Source organism: Geotrypetes seraphini, chromosome 5 (genome assembly GCF_902459505.1).
Source record: "Geotrypetes seraphini chromosome 5, aGeoSer1.1, whole genome shotgun sequence".
NCBI lineage: Eukaryota > Metazoa > Chordata > Amphibia > Gymnophiona > Dermophiidae > Geotrypetes > Geotrypetes seraphini.
The window spans coordinates 188,287,960-188,306,905 of NC_047088.1; the positions used below are offsets into that span (position 1 = coordinate 188,287,960).

General features: G+C 44.7%; 1 protein-coding gene across 3 annotated transcripts in view; it reads right to left on the minus strand.

Moving 5' to 3' along the window:
- DNAJC10 (DnaJ heat shock protein family (Hsp40) member C10) overlaps positions 1-18,946 on the minus strand; it is a 111,328-nt gene that overhangs the window by 84,731 nt on the left and 7,651 nt on the right. For all 3 annotated transcript variants that reach the window (XM_033946185.1, XM_033946186.1, XM_033946188.1), the window contains exon 4: positions 11,593-11,643. In XM_033946185.1, coding sequence (XP_033802076.1) covers positions 11,593-11,643 — 51 coding nt within the window. The remainder of the gene's footprint in view (positions 1-11,592; positions 11,644-18,946) is intronic.

Here is an 18,946-nt window from a genome sequence, read left to right on the forward strand (position 1 = left end):
GCCTTGAAAAAATTACGGAACAGTCTTTCCGAAGAAGATAAGCGGAAGCAATAGTCTCCTTGATCCAGCGCGTAATGGTAGCCTTGGAAGTGCCATCCCCCCTATGAGGACCTGCTAGAACGACAAAAAGATGATCTGATTTCCTGATCTCCTGGGTCCTGCACAAGTAGGCACGAAGTACCTCCCAACATCCAATTTGCGCAACTGTTTCTGCTCAGAAGAACCTGCCCGACTACCCAGGACCGGGAGGACCACTGACTGATTGACATGAAAAGGAGAAACTACCTGTGGCAGAAAGGAAGGAACAGGCCTCAACACTATCCGCTTCCTGGAAAACTCGAGGAAGGGAGACCGACAAGAGAGCCAGCAGCTCCGAAACACGTCTAGCAGAAGTAATGGCCACCAAGAAGACCGCCTTAAGAGTAAGGTCCTTCAACATGCAGGCACTCAAAACCGAAACGGCTCCTCCTGCGTATTCCACTGTGCCAGAACAATATCCCGAATATCTTGATGCATAGGAAAATAACAGGATGCCGGGTGGATCCCCTGAAGAAGAGGGTCCCCCATCTGCGAGGTCTCAGGTGGTGTCTCCTCAAAACTGAGGAGACCTGCTGAATCAAAGGTGGGAGTTCGTTTCTGTGAAAAAGGCGCACCGCGGACGCCTCCTCACCGGAAAAAACGAGGTTCCACTACCAGCGGCCGTCCCCTCAAGAGGATCCTGGAGGTCAAGGGTCCAGATCCTCATCAAAATCTGCACACTCCTCAGACCACAAGTCTTTGTCCCAAGCCATCCGTGGGCGCTTGGACGAGGGAGGAGGAGAAGGGGATGTGAAAGAAGTAGAAGGGGGCAAAACCGCAGGGGATGCAAGGGGCACAATCTTCCTTGAAACTCCCAGGCCAACTGGAAAACCCCCGGCTGCCTGAAAATAAGCTCTGCATAAATTAAAAAATAAATCATGGGTAAAGCCCCCTCGGCAGTCCCATGGGACTGCCTACCTGAGCAGGGGTCCCAGCAGAAACCTGCCCCTGTTTTTCCAAGACAGGAGGAAGGTCACCTGAGGTGGCAGAGCTAATGGAGGGTTTATTGTTCAAAAATGGCGAAGTTCCCGCCAAAAATAAACCCTCCAGGGCATGTAGCGGCTGGGAAGCCTGAACAGTCCCAGCTGCTAAAGCAGGCATGCCCCGAATCAACAGTAAGGGAATCCTTTTTACCCTCACCGTTGGCTGAGGAAAACCCTCCATGGGCGGTGGGGGAACACTGGGCTTCCCCACTGCTCCCTGCCGACTCGCGAGGCACCAGTGGCAGGGAGCTCTGGCCGCCTGCACCGCACCGACCTGTACACCGCTTGCACAGGCCGGCCTCGAGTGCCTCACGTCTGGAGCAAAATGAGCACTTCTTCCCCTGAGAAGTGCTCATTTCTCAATACACGACCTAACTAGAAAAAAGTGCCGGTTAGTTGAAAAATACAGCAAATTTAAAGGGAGAGCAAGCCTTCAGACCGGCACTACCTGAGGAATTTTTTTTTTAACAGAACATACTCCACTGGCTCTCTAAACAATATGCCTTATCACCAGGGAGTAAGGCTTACTGTTGAGGCACCTCTACAAAAATGTGGAGAGGTGGAGGAAGGTGGGGGGGAGGGACCCAGCTCGAGGCCCGCCGGATTTGACACCCCCGAGGTTGGACGGATCCCCAAGTTCAATCCAGCAACAAAAAGGGACAAAAATTCCTAAACAAATTCCAACAGCCCTACCAAGGGAGGTAAGTACAGCTCACCACACCTGCTGGAGACTGAGAGAAGACTGAGGTAATTAGGGAGGGGGTCACATGATATGTAGAGTTCCAAAGTTTTGTCTCAGTCTCCACTTGCTGGTCATGATGAGATATATACCCGCTTGTAAGATTAACCCTATGCAGGTCTGGAGAGTTGCTAAAGAATTAGATGCTTTTCTTAGCATTTTGACTCTCCTTACTATCCATGTTATAATGTTCATTCTACAAACGTTTTCAGTAAAAAGCCACATTTTCAATAGCTTATGAAAACCAAGTAAATTTCCATTGATTGCAATTCAATTGGCAGCTTATTCCACAACTTAGTTCCAGCATAAAAGAATGCTCTTTTCCGTGTTCCAGTCAATCTCATTTTATCCAATGAAGGTAATTGAAGCAAGTTCTTCTGAGATGAAAACAGAACATATGTTAGAGCAGTGATTCCCAACCCTGTCCTGGAGGAACACCAGGCCAATCGGGTTTTCAGGCTAGCCCTAATGAATATGCATGAGAGAGATTTGCATATGATGGAAGTGATAGGCATGCAAATTTGCTTCATGCATATTCATTAGGGCTAGCCTGAAAACCCAATTGGCCTGGTGTTCCTCCAGGACAGGGTTGGGAACCCCTGTGTTAGAGCATATATCAATTTATCTAAGTACTCTAGGACATTCCACTTCAAAGCTTGAAACACCAAACTTAAGTAATTCATCCTGTAATAGGCAACCAATGCAAATTAACTAATATAGATGTAAAATGATCTGATTTCTTTTTTCCAGCTATCAGTTTAGCAGTAGTATGTTGTGCTAGTTGCAATTTTGCTAAACAATTCTTACTTAACCAATTGTACAAGGAATTGCACTAATCTAATCAACTTGTTATTAAAGCATGCATATTTACCAAATTAAATTCATTCTAAGTTTATTAGGATTTTATATACCGCCTATCAAGGTTTTCTAAGCGGTTTTACAATCAGGTACTCAAGCATTTTCCCTATCTGTCCCGGGGGGCTCACAATCTTATCTAACATACCTGGGGCTATGGAGGATTAAGTGACTTGCCCAGGGTCTTAATTGTTTAATAAACCGCAAATGAAAAAAAAGCAACACTTGAGATTTAAAATCCACAGAACTATCACAATGAATCCCAAGGTCTTAAATTTTTTCTACCAGTATCAAATTCATGTCATTAATCTTAGGCATAGACCATAATGGTCTGTTGGCAAATCATTACCTACACGTTATTTATTGGCTTTTACATGTATAAATTATTATACATGCCAACAATTACACATCTGCCAGCATCTGTACGTGCATTTTACAAAAGGCTTCTGCATTCATAATGATGATAATAATAATAATAACTTTATTTTGTATACCGCCATACCCAGGGAGTTCTAGGCGGTTCACATCAATTAATTAAGATTACAAACAATGAAGTTTAGAAATGTACAGGTCATTGAAGTTGACCGAGCTATACAAGAGTGTACAATAGGAAGGTAAAATTTATTTACAGGAAAAATACAGGTCATTAAAGTTAACAGGTTAGGAGAGTACAATAAGAAGGAGTAGTTGGAGGTTCACGTGCATTGGGGGGAGTTGAAGAAGAGGGTGTGTTACGGGTTCTGTCCGTGGAATAAGTGTGTTTTGAGTTTTTTTCTGAAGTCAAGGTAGGTGGGGTCGAGTACAATTTGGGCTAGCCAGGGTTCAGTTTAGCCACCTGGAAGGAGAAGGTTTTGTCAAGGAACCTTTTGGAATGACATAGTTTTAGGGAGGGGAAGGCGAACAGGTGAATTCTGCGGGAGTTCTTATTGTTGTAATTTAGATTGAAATGTGGGTAGAGGTAGCTCAGGGATATACCAAATACTATTTTGTAGCAGAGGCATGCGAACTTGAATAGGACTCAAATGGTTGAATAGGACTCAAATTGGATTCAAATGGTAACCAGTGCAGATTATGGTAGAAGTGGGTGATGTGTTTCCATTTGTTTAAGCCAAATATAAGGCGGACAGCGGTGTTCTGAATCAGTTTTAGTCTCCTGGTGGTTTTCTTCGTGGAGCCCAAGTAGATGATGTTGCAGTAATCCAGGATGCTGAGAATGGAGGGTTTAGATCAGATTTTTTCAATAGAGGGGATAAGGCAATGTGTCCCATTTCTGTAGAAAATAGGCCTGAGAGCAGGGCGGAATTTATAAGTTTGGTGAGAGATGAGATGGCTTGTGCTGGAATATTCTCATTTAAGTAGGAGGGGAAAGGATCCAAGGTACAGTTGCATGATTTTAACTTGAGGCAGAGTTTGGAGACCTGGGAGTCGGAAACGAGCTCGAAGGCGGTCCAGGATCTATCGGCTGGGATATGGTTGGCCTCGGTTAGATTAGGGTAGGAGGTAGTGAGCACCACAGAGTTGTAAGCGGGTGTTGGGGGGAAGGAGCTTCGTAAGGTAGTCACTTTCTCATTGCTAGATCATTAGCAGATGGAGAGGAGGGGAGTGTGGCAGAATCATGTTTAGAGGATATGGAACGCCAAATGTTGAATAGTGTGTTACTTTGGTTGTTGGATCTGGAGATTTTGTTGCCATAGTAGTTTTTCCTTGATTTTTTTTAATTCTGTGTTATAGAGCTTAATAGAAGCCCTCCAGGACTGTCTGTCAGTGGGGGATTTAGACTTTTTCCATTTTCGTTCCAGTGTTCGACATTTCTGCTTTAGTTGTCTGTGATAGGGGAGGTACCAGGGGGCCTTGTGGGAGTAGGAGACAGTTTTAGTGGATAGAGGGGCAAGGGAGTGGTAGGTGGTCTCAGAGAGGTTGATCCAATTGTGCCAGTTGGATTCAGGGTTTGAAGGGTTGGGAGTGGAGGAAGTTAGGTTGAGGAAATTGATCCAGAACAGATCACTCGCAATTTTTTTTCGGAAGGTAATAGGATAGGGGGACCGCGGAGGGAGTTCGAGGTGTGACATGAAAATGGGGAGGCAGAAAGCCCCTAGGAAGTGGTCTGACCAAGGGACAGGATCCCAGCGAGTGTCGTCGATTGAAGTTTTGTATTCGGTGAGATCGAGGAAGTTGATGATGTCTAGCGCGTGCCCTTTTTCATGGGTTGGGGTGGGAGTCTGGGGGGGAAAGCCTAAAGAGATGAGGAAGTTGTTGAGATCGATTGCATCCTTGTTGGTGGTGTCGTTTATGTGAAGGTTGATGTCCCCAATGATTAGTAACCTTTGGAATTTGAGGAAGGCGTTTGTAATGGTCTCAAGGACGAGATCAGAGGATTTGTTCCAGGGGGATGATGGCGGACGATATAATAGCAGGATACCCAGTGGGTGAGGATGGAGCTCGTCATTGACAGAGGCTAGCATGTATTCTAGGGAGGCATGGCTGCCCTTTTCAAGAAGTTGGACGTCGAAGAATGATTTATGGATGAGTGCCAGACCACCTCCTTTTCGGTTAATTCTGGGGGAGAAGAGGCCTTGGTAGCCATGAGAACAGAGTTCATTCTGAGTGAATATGTCATCTTTTGCGATCCAAGATTCAGTGATGAATAAGAATCCGGGGTTGAGGTCTTCAAGAAGGTCTTTCAAAATTTGGGTTTTGTTGCATGCGGATCTGGCGTTGCAGTAGAGAGATGGGACAGGGGTGAGAGAGTCTGGGGTGTGGTTGGGTGGGTTGGTAGGGGGAATGGGCTTTAAGGAGGCGTGATTGATTCTTCGGGGGTTTTTTTGGGGGGGGGTGGCATCTGGTGCGCAAAAGCATGGGGATTTTGGTACAAGGGTAGGTAGGACAGACAATGATGGGGTTCAGTAAGTTAGGAGTGGGGGGTTTTAGGCAGAAGGAGATATTGGAGGATGAGCAGAGAAGGAGAAGAAGGATCCATAGGTGTGGTTTCATGGTGAGGGTATTGGAGATCCTTTGGGGGGGTAGGAGGCAAGAATAGCGGAAGGCTTGGCAGTTGGACAGAGCTGGACGATTAGGTAGGGCTGAAACAAATTAACTAGAATCTGGTGAATCTTAGTAATTTAGCATAACTTAGACAATTGAGAGGAATCTAGAGATCCTTAGCAGGACATAAACAGTAGAATAAAATCTGGGATCTTTAGCAAATTTAAACAGTGAGTAGAATCAAGTGATCTGTATCAGGATTTAAGCAAATTGAGTAGCAGAGCAAAAACAGTTGAATAGAATCAGGAGATCCTTGGCAAATTTAAACAGTGCATAGGAACTGTAGAGCCTTAGCCGGGCTTAAATAGGAATTGTTCGCTGGGTTAGAATGGAGCTTGGCAATTATGACTGGTGGTGGTCGTCGCTTCGCCTTCAGGGAGAGCTGTTGGGACTGGGTTGCAGGGGGTTTCGGGAGGCGGAGCTGGACTCCCACGCGTCCCGAAGCTTCTTCCCTGCAGCCGGAGGGTCGGTCTGTGTTGGGGCAGCTCCGGAATCAGTGGAGCTGCCCTGAAGAATGTAGAAAAAACAAAAGTTGAGCCGCAGGAGGCCTCGGGTGGCGGAGCTGGACTCCCACACGGCCCGAGGTTCTCTCACTGCAGCTTGGGGCTATCCCGCATTGGGGCAGCTCCCGGTATCGATGGAGCTGCCCTGAAGAGTATTGCTGGAGGGACTGGTTGCAGGGGGGTTTCGGGAGGCGGAGCTGGACTCCCACGCGTCCCGAAGCTTCTTCCCTGCAGCCGGAGGGTCGGTCTGTGTTGGGGCAGCTCCGGAATCAGTGGAGCTGCCCTGAAGAATGTAGAAAAAACAAAAGTTGAGCCGCAGGAGGCCTCGGGTGGCGGAGCTGGACTCCCACACGGCCCGAGGTTCTCTCACTGCAGCTTGGGGCTATCCCGCATTGGGGCAGCTCCCGGTATCGATTGAGCTGCCCTGAAGAGTATCGCTGGAGGGACTCTCTACCTTGGAGAGGGTGAACAACCTGTCTTTATCTATTAAGTCTATTCCCTTCATTATCTTGAATGTTTCGATCATGTCCCATCTCAGACTCCTCTTTTCAAGGGAGAAGAGGCCCAGTTTCTTTAATCTCTCACTGTACGGCAACTCCTCCAGTCCCTTAACCATTTTAGTCACTTTTCTCTGGACCCTTTTGAGCAGTACTGTGTCCTTCTTCATGTATGGTGATCAGTGCTGGATGCAGTAGTCCAGGTGGGGGCGTACCATGGCCCGGTACAGCGCATGATAACCTTCTCCAATCTGTTTGTGATCCCCTTCTTAATCATTCCAAGCATTCTGTTCGGCCATTTCGATGACGACGATGCACATTGTGCGAACAGCTTCATTGACTTGCCAACCAGTACTCTCAAGTCTCTTTCCTGGGGGATCTCTCCGAGTACTGCACCGGCTATCCTGTATTTGTGTATAAGATTTTTGTTACCTACATGCATCACCTTACACTTATCCACGTTAAACTTCATTTTCCATGTCGCGGCCCATTTCTCAAGTGTGTTTATGTCACATTGCAGGTCTTCGCAATCCTTCTGTGTCTTCACTACTCCGAATAACTTCGTATAGTCCGCAAATTGAATCACCTCGCTCATCGTACCAGTTTCCAGGTCATTTATAAATATGTTGAAGAGCATGGGTCCAAGCACCGAACCCTGCGGCACTCCACTTGTGATGCTTTTCCAGTACGAATATTGTCCATTTACCCCCACTCTGTTTCCTATCCGCCAACCAGTTTTTAATCCACGTGAGTATTTCACCCTCAATTTCATGGCTTGCAATTTTTCAAAGTAGTCATTCATGTGGGACCTTGTCGAATGCCTTCTGAAAATCCAGATATACAATGCCGACTGGGTCACCCTTGTCTATCTGCCTGTTTACTGTACAATCACATCATATATGCAATTAATTAAATATAGAAAAATCACAAATTAGAAAGATATCTAAGGAAATTTTAAATTACCGTATATACGATGAGATTTTTGGGTCAAAAAAGTGGCTCAAAAATAGGGGTCTCGTCCTATATTTGGGTCATCACCCAACCCCCCACTTGGACTTGTGCAGGCCTCAGGGAGGCTGGGAAAGGAGGGATCCCTCCGGTCTTAGCCGATACTAACAATTTCTTTACCCCCCTCCCCATATACCTTTTCTTGCATCCCTTGTAGTCCCAGCAGTGTATGGGCAGGAGCGAACTTTCTGCACGCCTGTCCTGCATCCCTCCTTCTGATCTCAGGGCCAGCGATGCACCAGCATGCAGGAGCGAGCTTCTCAAGCGATAAGCTCAGCGGCTGTGTCTGCTTACAATGTACATTGTACATGTCTACTGTGGGCCTAGGGAGATGCGTATGGCCACCTAAGGCTACTTCCAGTGCAAGCCATGCCCAGCCTTAGGCGAGCTTATACGGGCTTGCGTGCCTCCCTAGGCTCCCAGAGATGCCGCCAATGCAGGCGGCTTGCCTCAGGTGGGGTTTTTTTTATTTGGTTTTTTTTAGAAAACGTGCATCCTGATTGGTTAGTTAGGAAGCAGTTGGCCGCCTACAATCGGGACACAGTTTATAGAATCTAGGCCATTGTGTCTGAAGTTTCTGTAACCCTTCCAAAAAATACTCTTGATGTCTGGTCACGGAAATACTGCTTTGCTGCTGCAATCACCTCCAAATCAATCAAAAATTGTCACCCTTTCAAACTCTTTTTAAGGTTTAGAAACAGAAAATAGTCAGATGGAGCAAGATCTGTTGAGTAGGCTGGATGGTCTATGCACTGAAACCTCAACTGCATCAAAATATTCACTGTTTTGCCAGCCTTGTGAGCAGGTGCATTATCATGCAAAAAGAGTTCCTTTTTTCTTTCAATGCCTCCTTTAATTGGCACAGCAAGTTACAGTAGTATTCTACATTAACTGTTTGGCTCCTTGAAAGATAGTCAGTATTACAACACAATGATCCCAAAACACTGATCCCAAAACACTGTGACCATGATCTTTCCTGTTGACCTTTGTGTCTTGAATTTTCTTGGTCTTGGAGAACCTGAGTGCTGCCATTGCATGGACTGCTTTGTCTTAGGATCATAGTGCTGTAACCATGTTTCATCAAGAGTAACCAGTAGTTCCAAAAAGTTTGCACCAGCTTGCTGAAAATGCTGCAAAATAAACTTTGAAGTGTTTATTTGACATCATTTCTTGTCAGCATTCATACATTTGGGCAACTATACGACAGCCTTTTAGCCACTCAGGCAGCAAGAATTGACACTACCATTTCCAATCTACTGATCAAATCAATAGACATAAAAGAATTCCGAAAAGAAATCAAAACTCATCTCTTCAAAAAACACTTTCCTTCATCTTAACCTCAACATAGCACTAGAAATTACACACACGAACACCCCTCCATAAATATACCTAAACATTGTACAACTCACTTCATCAACCTACGATTTATCTACTACGTGCTCCAAATTTCTCCTGGAAACTTCCAGACTAACAATTGTAACTTGATATATTCCTGATTCTATGTACTGTAATATTCCTGAATTTGTCCAGTCTCTTAAATTGTAATCCGCTTAGAACCGCAAGGCACAAGCGGAATAGAAATCTGTAATGTAATGTAATGTAATGTACTTGGCTGGCAGGAAAAAATAATTTGATTTGATTCAGCCTATTGAATTGGTTTTTCGATTCTATTTTCCTGCCCAATTGGGTGGTTTTTTTTTTTTTTTTTCAAACATCCTGGTGGGTTTATTTTATAGCCTCTTCACCCCCTTTGCCTTCTCATAACCACACTGGCGCTATGGTGTACACAAAATAAACAAACAAAAAAGACTTTTCCCCTCTCTGTTAAATCCTAGCTCACGTTTGTGGTCTAACACCAGCTCTGGCAAGATAAATGTTTCAAATCTGACATATTGTAATCACAAAACAGAAAATAAAATTAGTTTTTCTACCTCTTGTTGTCTGGTCATTTTTCAAATCATGTTGGTCCCAGGCTCTGGTTGTCTTCTGATAACTTGCTTGCCAGGGTCTCCTTCTTTCTTCTTTCTCCGTGCTAACCATCCATCTGCCATCTCTGTCCTCCCCTTCAGTTTCCCTTCCCTCTCCCGGAGGTCTGGCATCTTTCCTTTTTTTTATCTCCCTCCACAGATCTACTTTTTCTTAACTACCCTTTCATCCAGCATCTCTCCCTCCTTCCCCACCACCCCAGGGTCCATCATGTCTCCCTTTCTTTTCCCAACTACCCTCTTATCCAGTATCTCTACCCCCCCTCCACACTATCCCTTGTGTACAACTTCTCTCCCTTTCTGTTCCTTCCCTCCTTAAATCCCATTGTCCATCATCTCTCTCCCTCTTCTCTATTTTTAGACCCATTATTTCTTCCCCCCAAAGTCCGTCATATGCACGTCTCTTTGAAACCCCCCTCCCTCCGTGTATTTCTACACCAGGGCCCCCCTCCCCTGAAGATCTGTGCCCCCCCTCAAGGCATGCACTCCCCCTGAAGGCCTGCACCCCACCCATGAAGGCCTGTGCCACCATCCTTGAAGGCCTGCATCCCCTCCCGAAGGCCTGCCTGCCTGTCCCCCCTGAAGGCCTTTCACCCCTTGAAGACCTGTTCCCCCTCCTTGAAGGCCTGCATTCCCCCTGAAGGCCCAACCCCTCCCCCCAAAAGGCCTGCGTGTTCCCCCTGGCCTCCCTCTGATGTCCAGCTTCCCCCCTGGCCTCCCCGCACCATTTACCTTATAGGAGCAGCCTGCAGAGAAGATCACGGTGCTAGCGATCTTTTCAAACTGCTTCGGAGCTGCTTCCTCTGCCGCAGTCTCGCCCTCTTCTCTGACGTGCGGCGGAGGAAACAACTCTGAAGCAGTTTGCAAAGATCGCTAGCACAGCGATCTTCTCTGCAGGCTGCTCCTATAAAGATAAATGGTGCGGGGAGGCACTTCCCGACTGACTCTCCCCCTTCACCCTCTAAAGCAGGTGTGGCTTTAGGGGGTGAGGGTCAGCCGAATCAGGAAGCCGATTTTTTTTTTTTGTTTTAAATTAATTTGAATCGATTCACCCAAAGTGAATCGGTGAACCGATTCAAATCATGAATCGGGCAGCACTACCGAGCAGAACCTTGGAGTGGCTGAACAAGGATTGCTTGCTCAATCAAGAGTTCTGGAACCAATTTGGGTGGAAAAACAAAGGTTCTTTTATTAGGCTCACCTGAGCCAACACAAAAGGAATAAGAAAACTTAATAAATCTTTTCCAACTTGACTGTTTCAGCATACTGGTAATTTCTCAGTTCTAGCCCGTCACAATCACATAATTCAAAGTTAACTTAAAGTCTTCAGGCTTCCTGCCTATTTTAGCAGCTATTTCCCAGATAAACTTGGGCTTTTGCCCCCGAGGACAGAAGGCTTGTAAGCAGGCTTTGTTACAGTCCATGTGCATTAGCGTCCTGCATCACTCAAGGTGTGTCTCTGCCCTGCTTCATTTCATAGGAGAGAAACAGGTTCCCATCCCCACTTCCTTCTCACTGAATATGAATGTCAAGATTTGCATAGAAACCTCACTTTAATGATCATAAAATTATCTAAATTAGCTGTTAGAAATCAAAATGTGAAATACAGAACACTTTACTTGACTGAAAAGTCAGACTGACCATTCTGATGACAAATAATTTTCAAAAACCAAATTGTTTCCTTTTTAAATAATTACTTTATATCATATCTTCAATGCTATATGAACAAGATTACACTTCTGTTTGACTTCCCTTCTATATCCTCCAATATGCTTTTCAGCCTGTGCCCTGCTATGCTCCCTATGTTACCTATCATCATATCTTACATAGATTGTCCAGTCATGGAGCCGCATGCTAGTTAAAGATCTCAACAACAGATAGAGGGACATTAAAAGAACTTACCAAATTCTCCTCTGTCCAAAGTTATGATTTCCAGATCATCGTCGTAAATACCTAAATAAACATAACACAAAATCAATAACTTTGCTTTGTTATTATAACCATAAGCAAAAATCATACGACACATATCCTGGCTTAGGAGTGAGGTTCATTATTGTCATAGTCTTGCTGAATTCAATAAAAAGTGCTAAAAATTGGGCTTGCAAATTTGGCTGTGTGCCCAATTTACACTTCCCCCCACCCCATATTCTGAGGAGATGGCCCGTGAATACCAAAACAAAATTGTGAATATCATATTCGTGGGTTTTTGGTATAGCCCCCGCAAATACCATGAAATCATGGATAAAACTTATCATTATTTAAAGAATTTATAGCCCGCTGTATCCACAGTTCTGTGCAGCTTACATAAGGACACAAATAATTAAAAATTATAAGAACCAAACAATCAATTTGTATATAATGTACCGTGTTTCCCCGAAAATAAGCCCTGGTGCATTTTTTGGACCTAAAATTAATATAAAAGACACTGTCTTATTTTCAGGGATGTCTTATTTTTTTCATGTACAACAATCATCTCTCCCTTCCTCTCCTCTACCCCAATTCTTCCTCTTTCCTGTCTCCCCCCCCCATGTGCAGCATCATTCCTCCCCTCTCACCCATCCCCTGTGCAGCAGAACTCCATTGACCCTCCCACTGTGAGACTGACATACCTCCGCAAGCAGCAGGGGTGGGGGTTGCTGAATTGATGAATCCAATTTTTTCGGCAAATCGGGCAGCACTAGTGTCAGGGATGGAGTCAGGGAGTGTTGGGGACATTCGTGGAGGGGGGGAGGGCTTCGGGGGTCGATCTTAACAAGGGCTTATTTTGGGGGTAGGGCTTATATTAGGAGCATCTTTAAAAATCATGCTAGGGCTTATTTTCAGGATAGGGCTTATTTTCGGGGAAACAGGGTATTAAAGGCACATTAAACTTCCCTCTCTGTCCCAAATGCGATTGCTTTTAAAAACAAGCTGGGTATTACATTTCTTGCATTGCACTATACACCTTAGCAATAAAATTAAAGTATTATAGAACTGACCCTGAAGATACAAGCATATATGCAGTACTCCCCCGATATTCGCGGGTGTTCTGTTTCAGGAACCCTGGCGAATGTTGAAAAACCGCGAATATGGTTTTTAGCAGGGGAGACAGGAGAGGGCAGCTGGAGCGCCAGTGAGTGAAGGAAATCACTCGCGGTGAGTGAAGGAAATCACTCGCGGTATGCTCCGACCGCCTCTTCCTGCACTAAAGTCGGGCCTCGCCAATTAGGAGCTGCGCGTCAAAGCAGCTTCTGATTGGTGAGGCCCGACTTTAGAACATAAGAACATAAGAACTGCCATCTCCGGATCAGACCCATGGTCCATCGAGTCCGGCGATCCGCACACGCGGAGGCCCAGTCAGGTATACACCTGATGTAGTTTTAGTCACCCATATCCCTCTATGCCTCTCGTAAGGAGATGTGCATCTAATTTGCCTTTGAATCCTAGCACAGTGGATTCCTTAATAACCTCCTTTGGGAGAGCATTCCAGGCGTCTACCACTCGCTGTGTAAAGCAGAACTTCCTGGCATTTGTCCTGGACTTGTCCCCCCTTAGCTTCAAACCATGTCCTCTTGTCCGTGTCGCGTTGGACAATGTAAATAATTTATTTTCCTGCTCTATTTTATCGATGCCTTTCAGCATTTTGAACGTCTCGATTATGTCCCCTCGCAGCCTCCTCTTCTCAAGGGAGAACAGTCCCAGTTTCTTGAGTCGTTCCTCATATTCCAAGTTCTCCATACCTCTTATTAGCTTCGTTGCTCGTCTCTGCACCCTCTCCAGCAGTTTTATATCCTTCTTTAGATTGGGAGACCAATGTTGGACACAGTATTCCAAGTGTGGTCTGACCATTGCTCTATAAAGCGGCATTATGACTTTCTCCGATCTACTCGTGATTCCTTTCTTTATCATGCCTAACATTCTGTTTGCTTTCTTTGCCGCTGCCGCGCATTGTGCCGACGGCTTCAGGGTCCTATCTATCAGTACACCCAGGTCCTTTTCTTGTTCGCTCTTACCCAGAGTTGCGCCTGACATTCTATACTCGTGTTCCTTATTCTTACTACCTAAATGCATTACTTTGCATTTCTCCACGTTGAACTTCATCTGCCATTGCTCTGCCCATTTCTCTAACTGATACAAGTCGCTCTGGAGTTCCTCGCTATCCTCCTGCGATCTGATTGCCCGGCATAGCTTTGTGTCGTCTGCAAACTTAATGATCTCACTGGATACTCCTTCTTCCAGGTCATTGATGTAAATATTAAATAGGATCGGCCCAAGAACCGAGCCCTGGGGCACACCACTAGTCACTTTCTCCCAGTCTGAGAACTTCCCATTTATGCCCACTCTCTGCTTTCTGTTTTCCAGCCATTTGCCTATCCACCTGTGTATATCTCCCTCTATTCCATGGCTTTGTAGTTTCCTGAGAAGTCTTTCATGTGGAACTTTGTCGAACGCCTTCTGGAAGTCCAAATATATTATGTCCACCGGCATTCCACTATCAATTTGCTTGTTCACGGTCTCAAAAAATTGAAGTAAATTCGTTAAACATGATTTCCCTTTCCTGAACCCATGTTGACTGGGTTTCATCAAGTCGTGTGTATCTAGGTGCCGGACTATGCTATCCTTGATCAGTGCTTCAACCATCTTTCCAGGGACAGACGTAAGGCTCACAGGTCTGTAGTTGTCCGGTTCCCCTCTTGATCCTTTTTTGAAAATTGGCGTGACGTTCGCTATCTTCCAGTTCCGATTGTCAGATTGGCAAGTTTTTGCAATAGCTCTCCGATTTCAACCTTCAATTCCTTTAAAACTCTCGGGTGAATTCCATCCGGTCCAGGGGATTTGTCACTTTTAAGTTTGTCGATCTGGTAGTATATCTGGTCCAACTCCACTTCAACTGTGGTGAGGCTGTCTTCTATTACTCCACTAAACACTTTCACTGCTTCTGGTATTTTTGCGGTATACTCCTCCGTAAAGACGGACGCAAAGAAGGAATTTAGTTTGTCTGCAATTTGTTTATCTTCTTTGATGTACCCTTTTCTTCCCTGGTCGTCCAGGGGTCCCACTGCCTCTTTTGTGGGTTTTTTCCCTTTCACGTATCTAAAGAAGGGTTTGAAGTTTTTGGCCTCTTGCGCTATTTTTTCCTCATAGTCCTTTTTGGCATCCCTCACCGCCTTGTGACATTTCTTCTGATCATCTTTATGTTTTTTCCATGCTTCGGTTGTTTTCATGTGTTTCCATTTTTTGAAAGAGTCCTTCTTTTCTTTTATGGCTTCCCTCACCTGTCTGGTAAGCCATGCCGGTTCTCCCCTCTTTGGAGATCCTTGGAATGTGGAGATTTTGTGCTTCTGTGATAGTATTTTTCAGTAGGGACCATGCCTGGTCTACCGTTTCAAGTTTGTCCACCTTTTTCTTGAGTCGTTTTTTCACCATGGCTCTCATGTGATCGTATTTGCCCTTTTTAAAGTTTAAGGTTTTGGCATGTTTTCTAATCCCGATGTCAAGCTTAAAGCTGATCACATTGTGATCGCTCGTCCCCAGCGGTACCGTAACTTCTACTTCTTTTGTCGGACCCATGAGGCCATTTAGTACCAAGTCCAGGGTGGCGTTGCCTCTTGTCGGCTCTTTTACCATTTGTTCCAGGAAGCAATCCCCTAGCGCCTCCAGGAACTTGGCCTCCTTGCCGCAGTTGGAGGTTCCTAGTTTCCAGTCTATCCTCGGGAAATTGAAGTCTCCCAATATTATTACATTGCCCGTCTTGCATTCTTGTTTGATTTCCTCTATCATTTCTGAGTCAGTTTCCTCCGCCTGTCCTGGGGAACGATAGTAAAGGCCAATTTTTGTGTCTGCGCTGTTTTGGCCAAGAATCTTGATCCAGAGGGACTCTAGCTTCTCTTTCATTTCCGTCGTAGCCACTTCAACAGATTCTACTCCTTCCTGAACATATAGGGCAATACCTCCACCTTTCTGCCCTACTCGATCTCTTCTATATAGTTTGTATCCCTGTAGCACTGTGTCCCATTTGTCCCATTTAGTGCAGGAAGAGGCGGTCGGAGCATATCACGAGTGATTTCCTTCAATCGCTCCAGCTGCCCTCTCCTGCCTGGTCCTTCACGATCAGAAAATACCGCGAATGACTGGACTGCGAATCGCCGGCTGCGAATGACCGGGGGAGCACTGTAATTTAATACTGTATCACGTATCAATTTCTTATTCAAACAGTGTTTTCATCCTCATCATCTTGTACATGTCCGCATGTGGTGCAGGAGGAGGAGACAAAGAGGCTAAGTGAGCACTAGGTGCCTCCTCAGGTAGTGGAAGTGGATCTTTGACGTCTTCATCCTCATCATCCTCTCCATGTTCAGTATGTGGTGCAGGAGGAGGAGGAGACGAAGGGGGTGCCTCCTCATGGGTGGCTGATGTAGAAAAGATGGATGGAGAGGCAAGGACTTTCTGTATTTTCTGGAAATAAATTGTGATTTCAGTCTTGTCTCTTCTGCTTCTTCATTTCTTTACATATATTGCAGCTTCTGCTAACTCCTTTACTTTCAAGGCACGTACCATGGATGAATGGGTCGATGTCATAAAAATAAAAATAAAAATCCATGATAGCACTGAACCTTTGTAGACTCTCTGCAATATTGTCCAATATAAACTTGTCTTCTAGCACTTGTTGTTCTTCTCCATCTGGTAATTGCTTCTCCTTCAGGAACAGTCAGGTCAATTAGGTAATCTTCTTTTAGTTCGTCAGATCTGGTGTCTTAAGTCATGAATATTCCCCAGATCCATATTTATTTATTTTTAAAAAAATGTGTATACCACCTAGTTTCTAAGCAGTTTCCAAGGTATAAACATTCATAAAAATAACTTTCAAACATCTTATCCACATACAGCATACAGGATTTTCTACAACCTATATACATGCAGTAACAAGCAACTTGAGTAGCAGAGTTTCCAGGAATTGAACATATGAAACTTATTGCAACCTCTCCATATAGGCATCCACGAACAACTGAGTTTTAATAATTTCTTAAACTTAAGGTAACATAGCCTTAATTAAGCCTTAACTTACGGTGCATAGCCTTAATTGACCAACCAGAGCGTTCCATAAATTCACTCCGGCTATCGAAACCGTTTTAGATTTTGTGGCTACATAGCATACTCTTTCCATGGTAGCATAATTTCCTGGACTGGCTCTGTGGTAATGACAGTGAACTCATTTTTCACACATTCAGGCCAAAGATTCTTCCAGCACAAATTCACAGACTCTGGCTCGACAGCTTTCAGCACTCTTTCAATAAGATCGATGGCATTGGTGATAGTTAAGTCCTTCCACATTTTTATGATGTTCTCCACATTAGTGTCTTCTTCCATTGCATGGACAATCCTTTCCATTGAATACTGTGTGTAGGGTGCCTTAAATGCCCTTATTACTCCCTGGTCTAGAGACTGAATGAGAGATGTTGTGTAGGGGGGCATGTAGATGACCTCAACAGCCTCAGTAGCTGGACATGCCATTTTCATGCAAGCTGCCTTATTATTGTGACAATAATAAGAATGGTCACACACTAGCCAACTACTTGAAAATACGGGAGGAACGACTCCACATACACACTATTATAAATCAAGGACAATCAACTTCTGATCCAGCAAAGATCCCGCCGCACTGCTTTCAGCAATTCTATGAACTATACACCTCATGTGGTTCTGTGTGTCAAGGGGCATTGTTCAATACCAGTATAACCTTGAATTCCTTTCCCTTACTGGCAAGGTATTTTCTTACTTCAGGCACAAAACACTGATGAAACCACTCAAGAAACAGTGCTCTCTTGTCCAAGCCTTCTTGTTGTGCATCCAGTAAACAGGCAGCTAGCTTTTCCCTTCAAGGTTCACCTCCTCACAGATTTATAAATCAGTGTAGGCTCTATCATATGACTTACTGCATTTGCATAAAGCAGCATTGTTAGTCTATCCCTTGAAGCCTTGTGCTCTATTATCCTCTTTACTAATGAAAGTCCTGTGGCATTCTCTTCCAAAATAGAGCGGTTTCAATGGCATTGAATGCCTGCTCAAGTTCACATCCCTTCTCTTCAATAATTTATTTAAAAGTAGCAGGGAACTCTCTAGCTGCCTCTTGGTTGGCAGATGCTGCTTCTCCTGCCACTTTCACATTATGTAGGCCATACCTATGCTGGAATTTATCAGACCACCCTTTACTGACCTGAAAGTCCATAGATTGTGACAATTCACCGTCCCTTTTCTTCAGGTTATCATACAAAGACTTTGCCTTTCTTCTTAACAACAGAGTCTACAGGAATTCTCTTCTTATAGCAATCCTGCACCCACAAAAATGTTGCAGTTTCCACACGAGAGAGATTGCTATCGACACAACATGTAATGTCTTCACACCTGCTGGTATAGCTGCAGCAACGGCTTCATGGATTGGCTTTTCCTGATAAGATTCATTAATGCCATAATGTCGAGAACTACAGAGGCTGACTTTACTCTATGAAGCATATCTAACAGTTCTATCTTTTCTGGTAAGATCTTCACTTTCTTTCCCCTCTTGGGAGAACTTTCAGTAGCACTAGAGGCCTTACGCTTTGTAGCCATACTGTGAACATGGAGTGAGCTCTGACCTATTCCTAAAGGAGAGGCAATACCAGACCATGCTAAAGCAAGTGCTAAAATTTTTTCTATGCACACTTTTCTCTGATGCTACAGTCTCTGTACCACGCTGAGAACGGGCTACTGAGTTTGTTGGACTGTTGGTCTGACCCCGTAAGGCTATTCCTATGTTCTCATTTGCCAGTCCAGGGGGCAACTGACACTAAAGCATACAATACTGGGGTAAGGGGGACGATGATGCAAGCCCGTCAGCCTGGCAATTTACCAGAAGATTTTTGGGCCTGCGCCAAAATGGCCAGGATGAAACGGCAATGATGAAAGATCCCGTGATGAACTGGCGACACTGAAGCCCCCCCCAAAAAAAACACAAAAAAACTTTATTGAAATGTTTTGATTTGTCCCTTAAAGTCTGAATACCATTAGTACACTTGAGGCAGATGTTATGATATACAAAGCATGAGACAGTCTCAAAACTTTTTTTTTTTTAAATCAGCAGCCATCTTTGGAAGAATTTGAGTTCTATTTGGACAATACAGAAAGTCCAAGTATGTTCAGCATTCTTTCCTTTGTTAAATTATTTTTGTAAAGTAACATTTTCCTTTTTTTGCTATCATTTGCAGATATGTTGGTCAAGAATCCCTGAAGCACCAAGCTG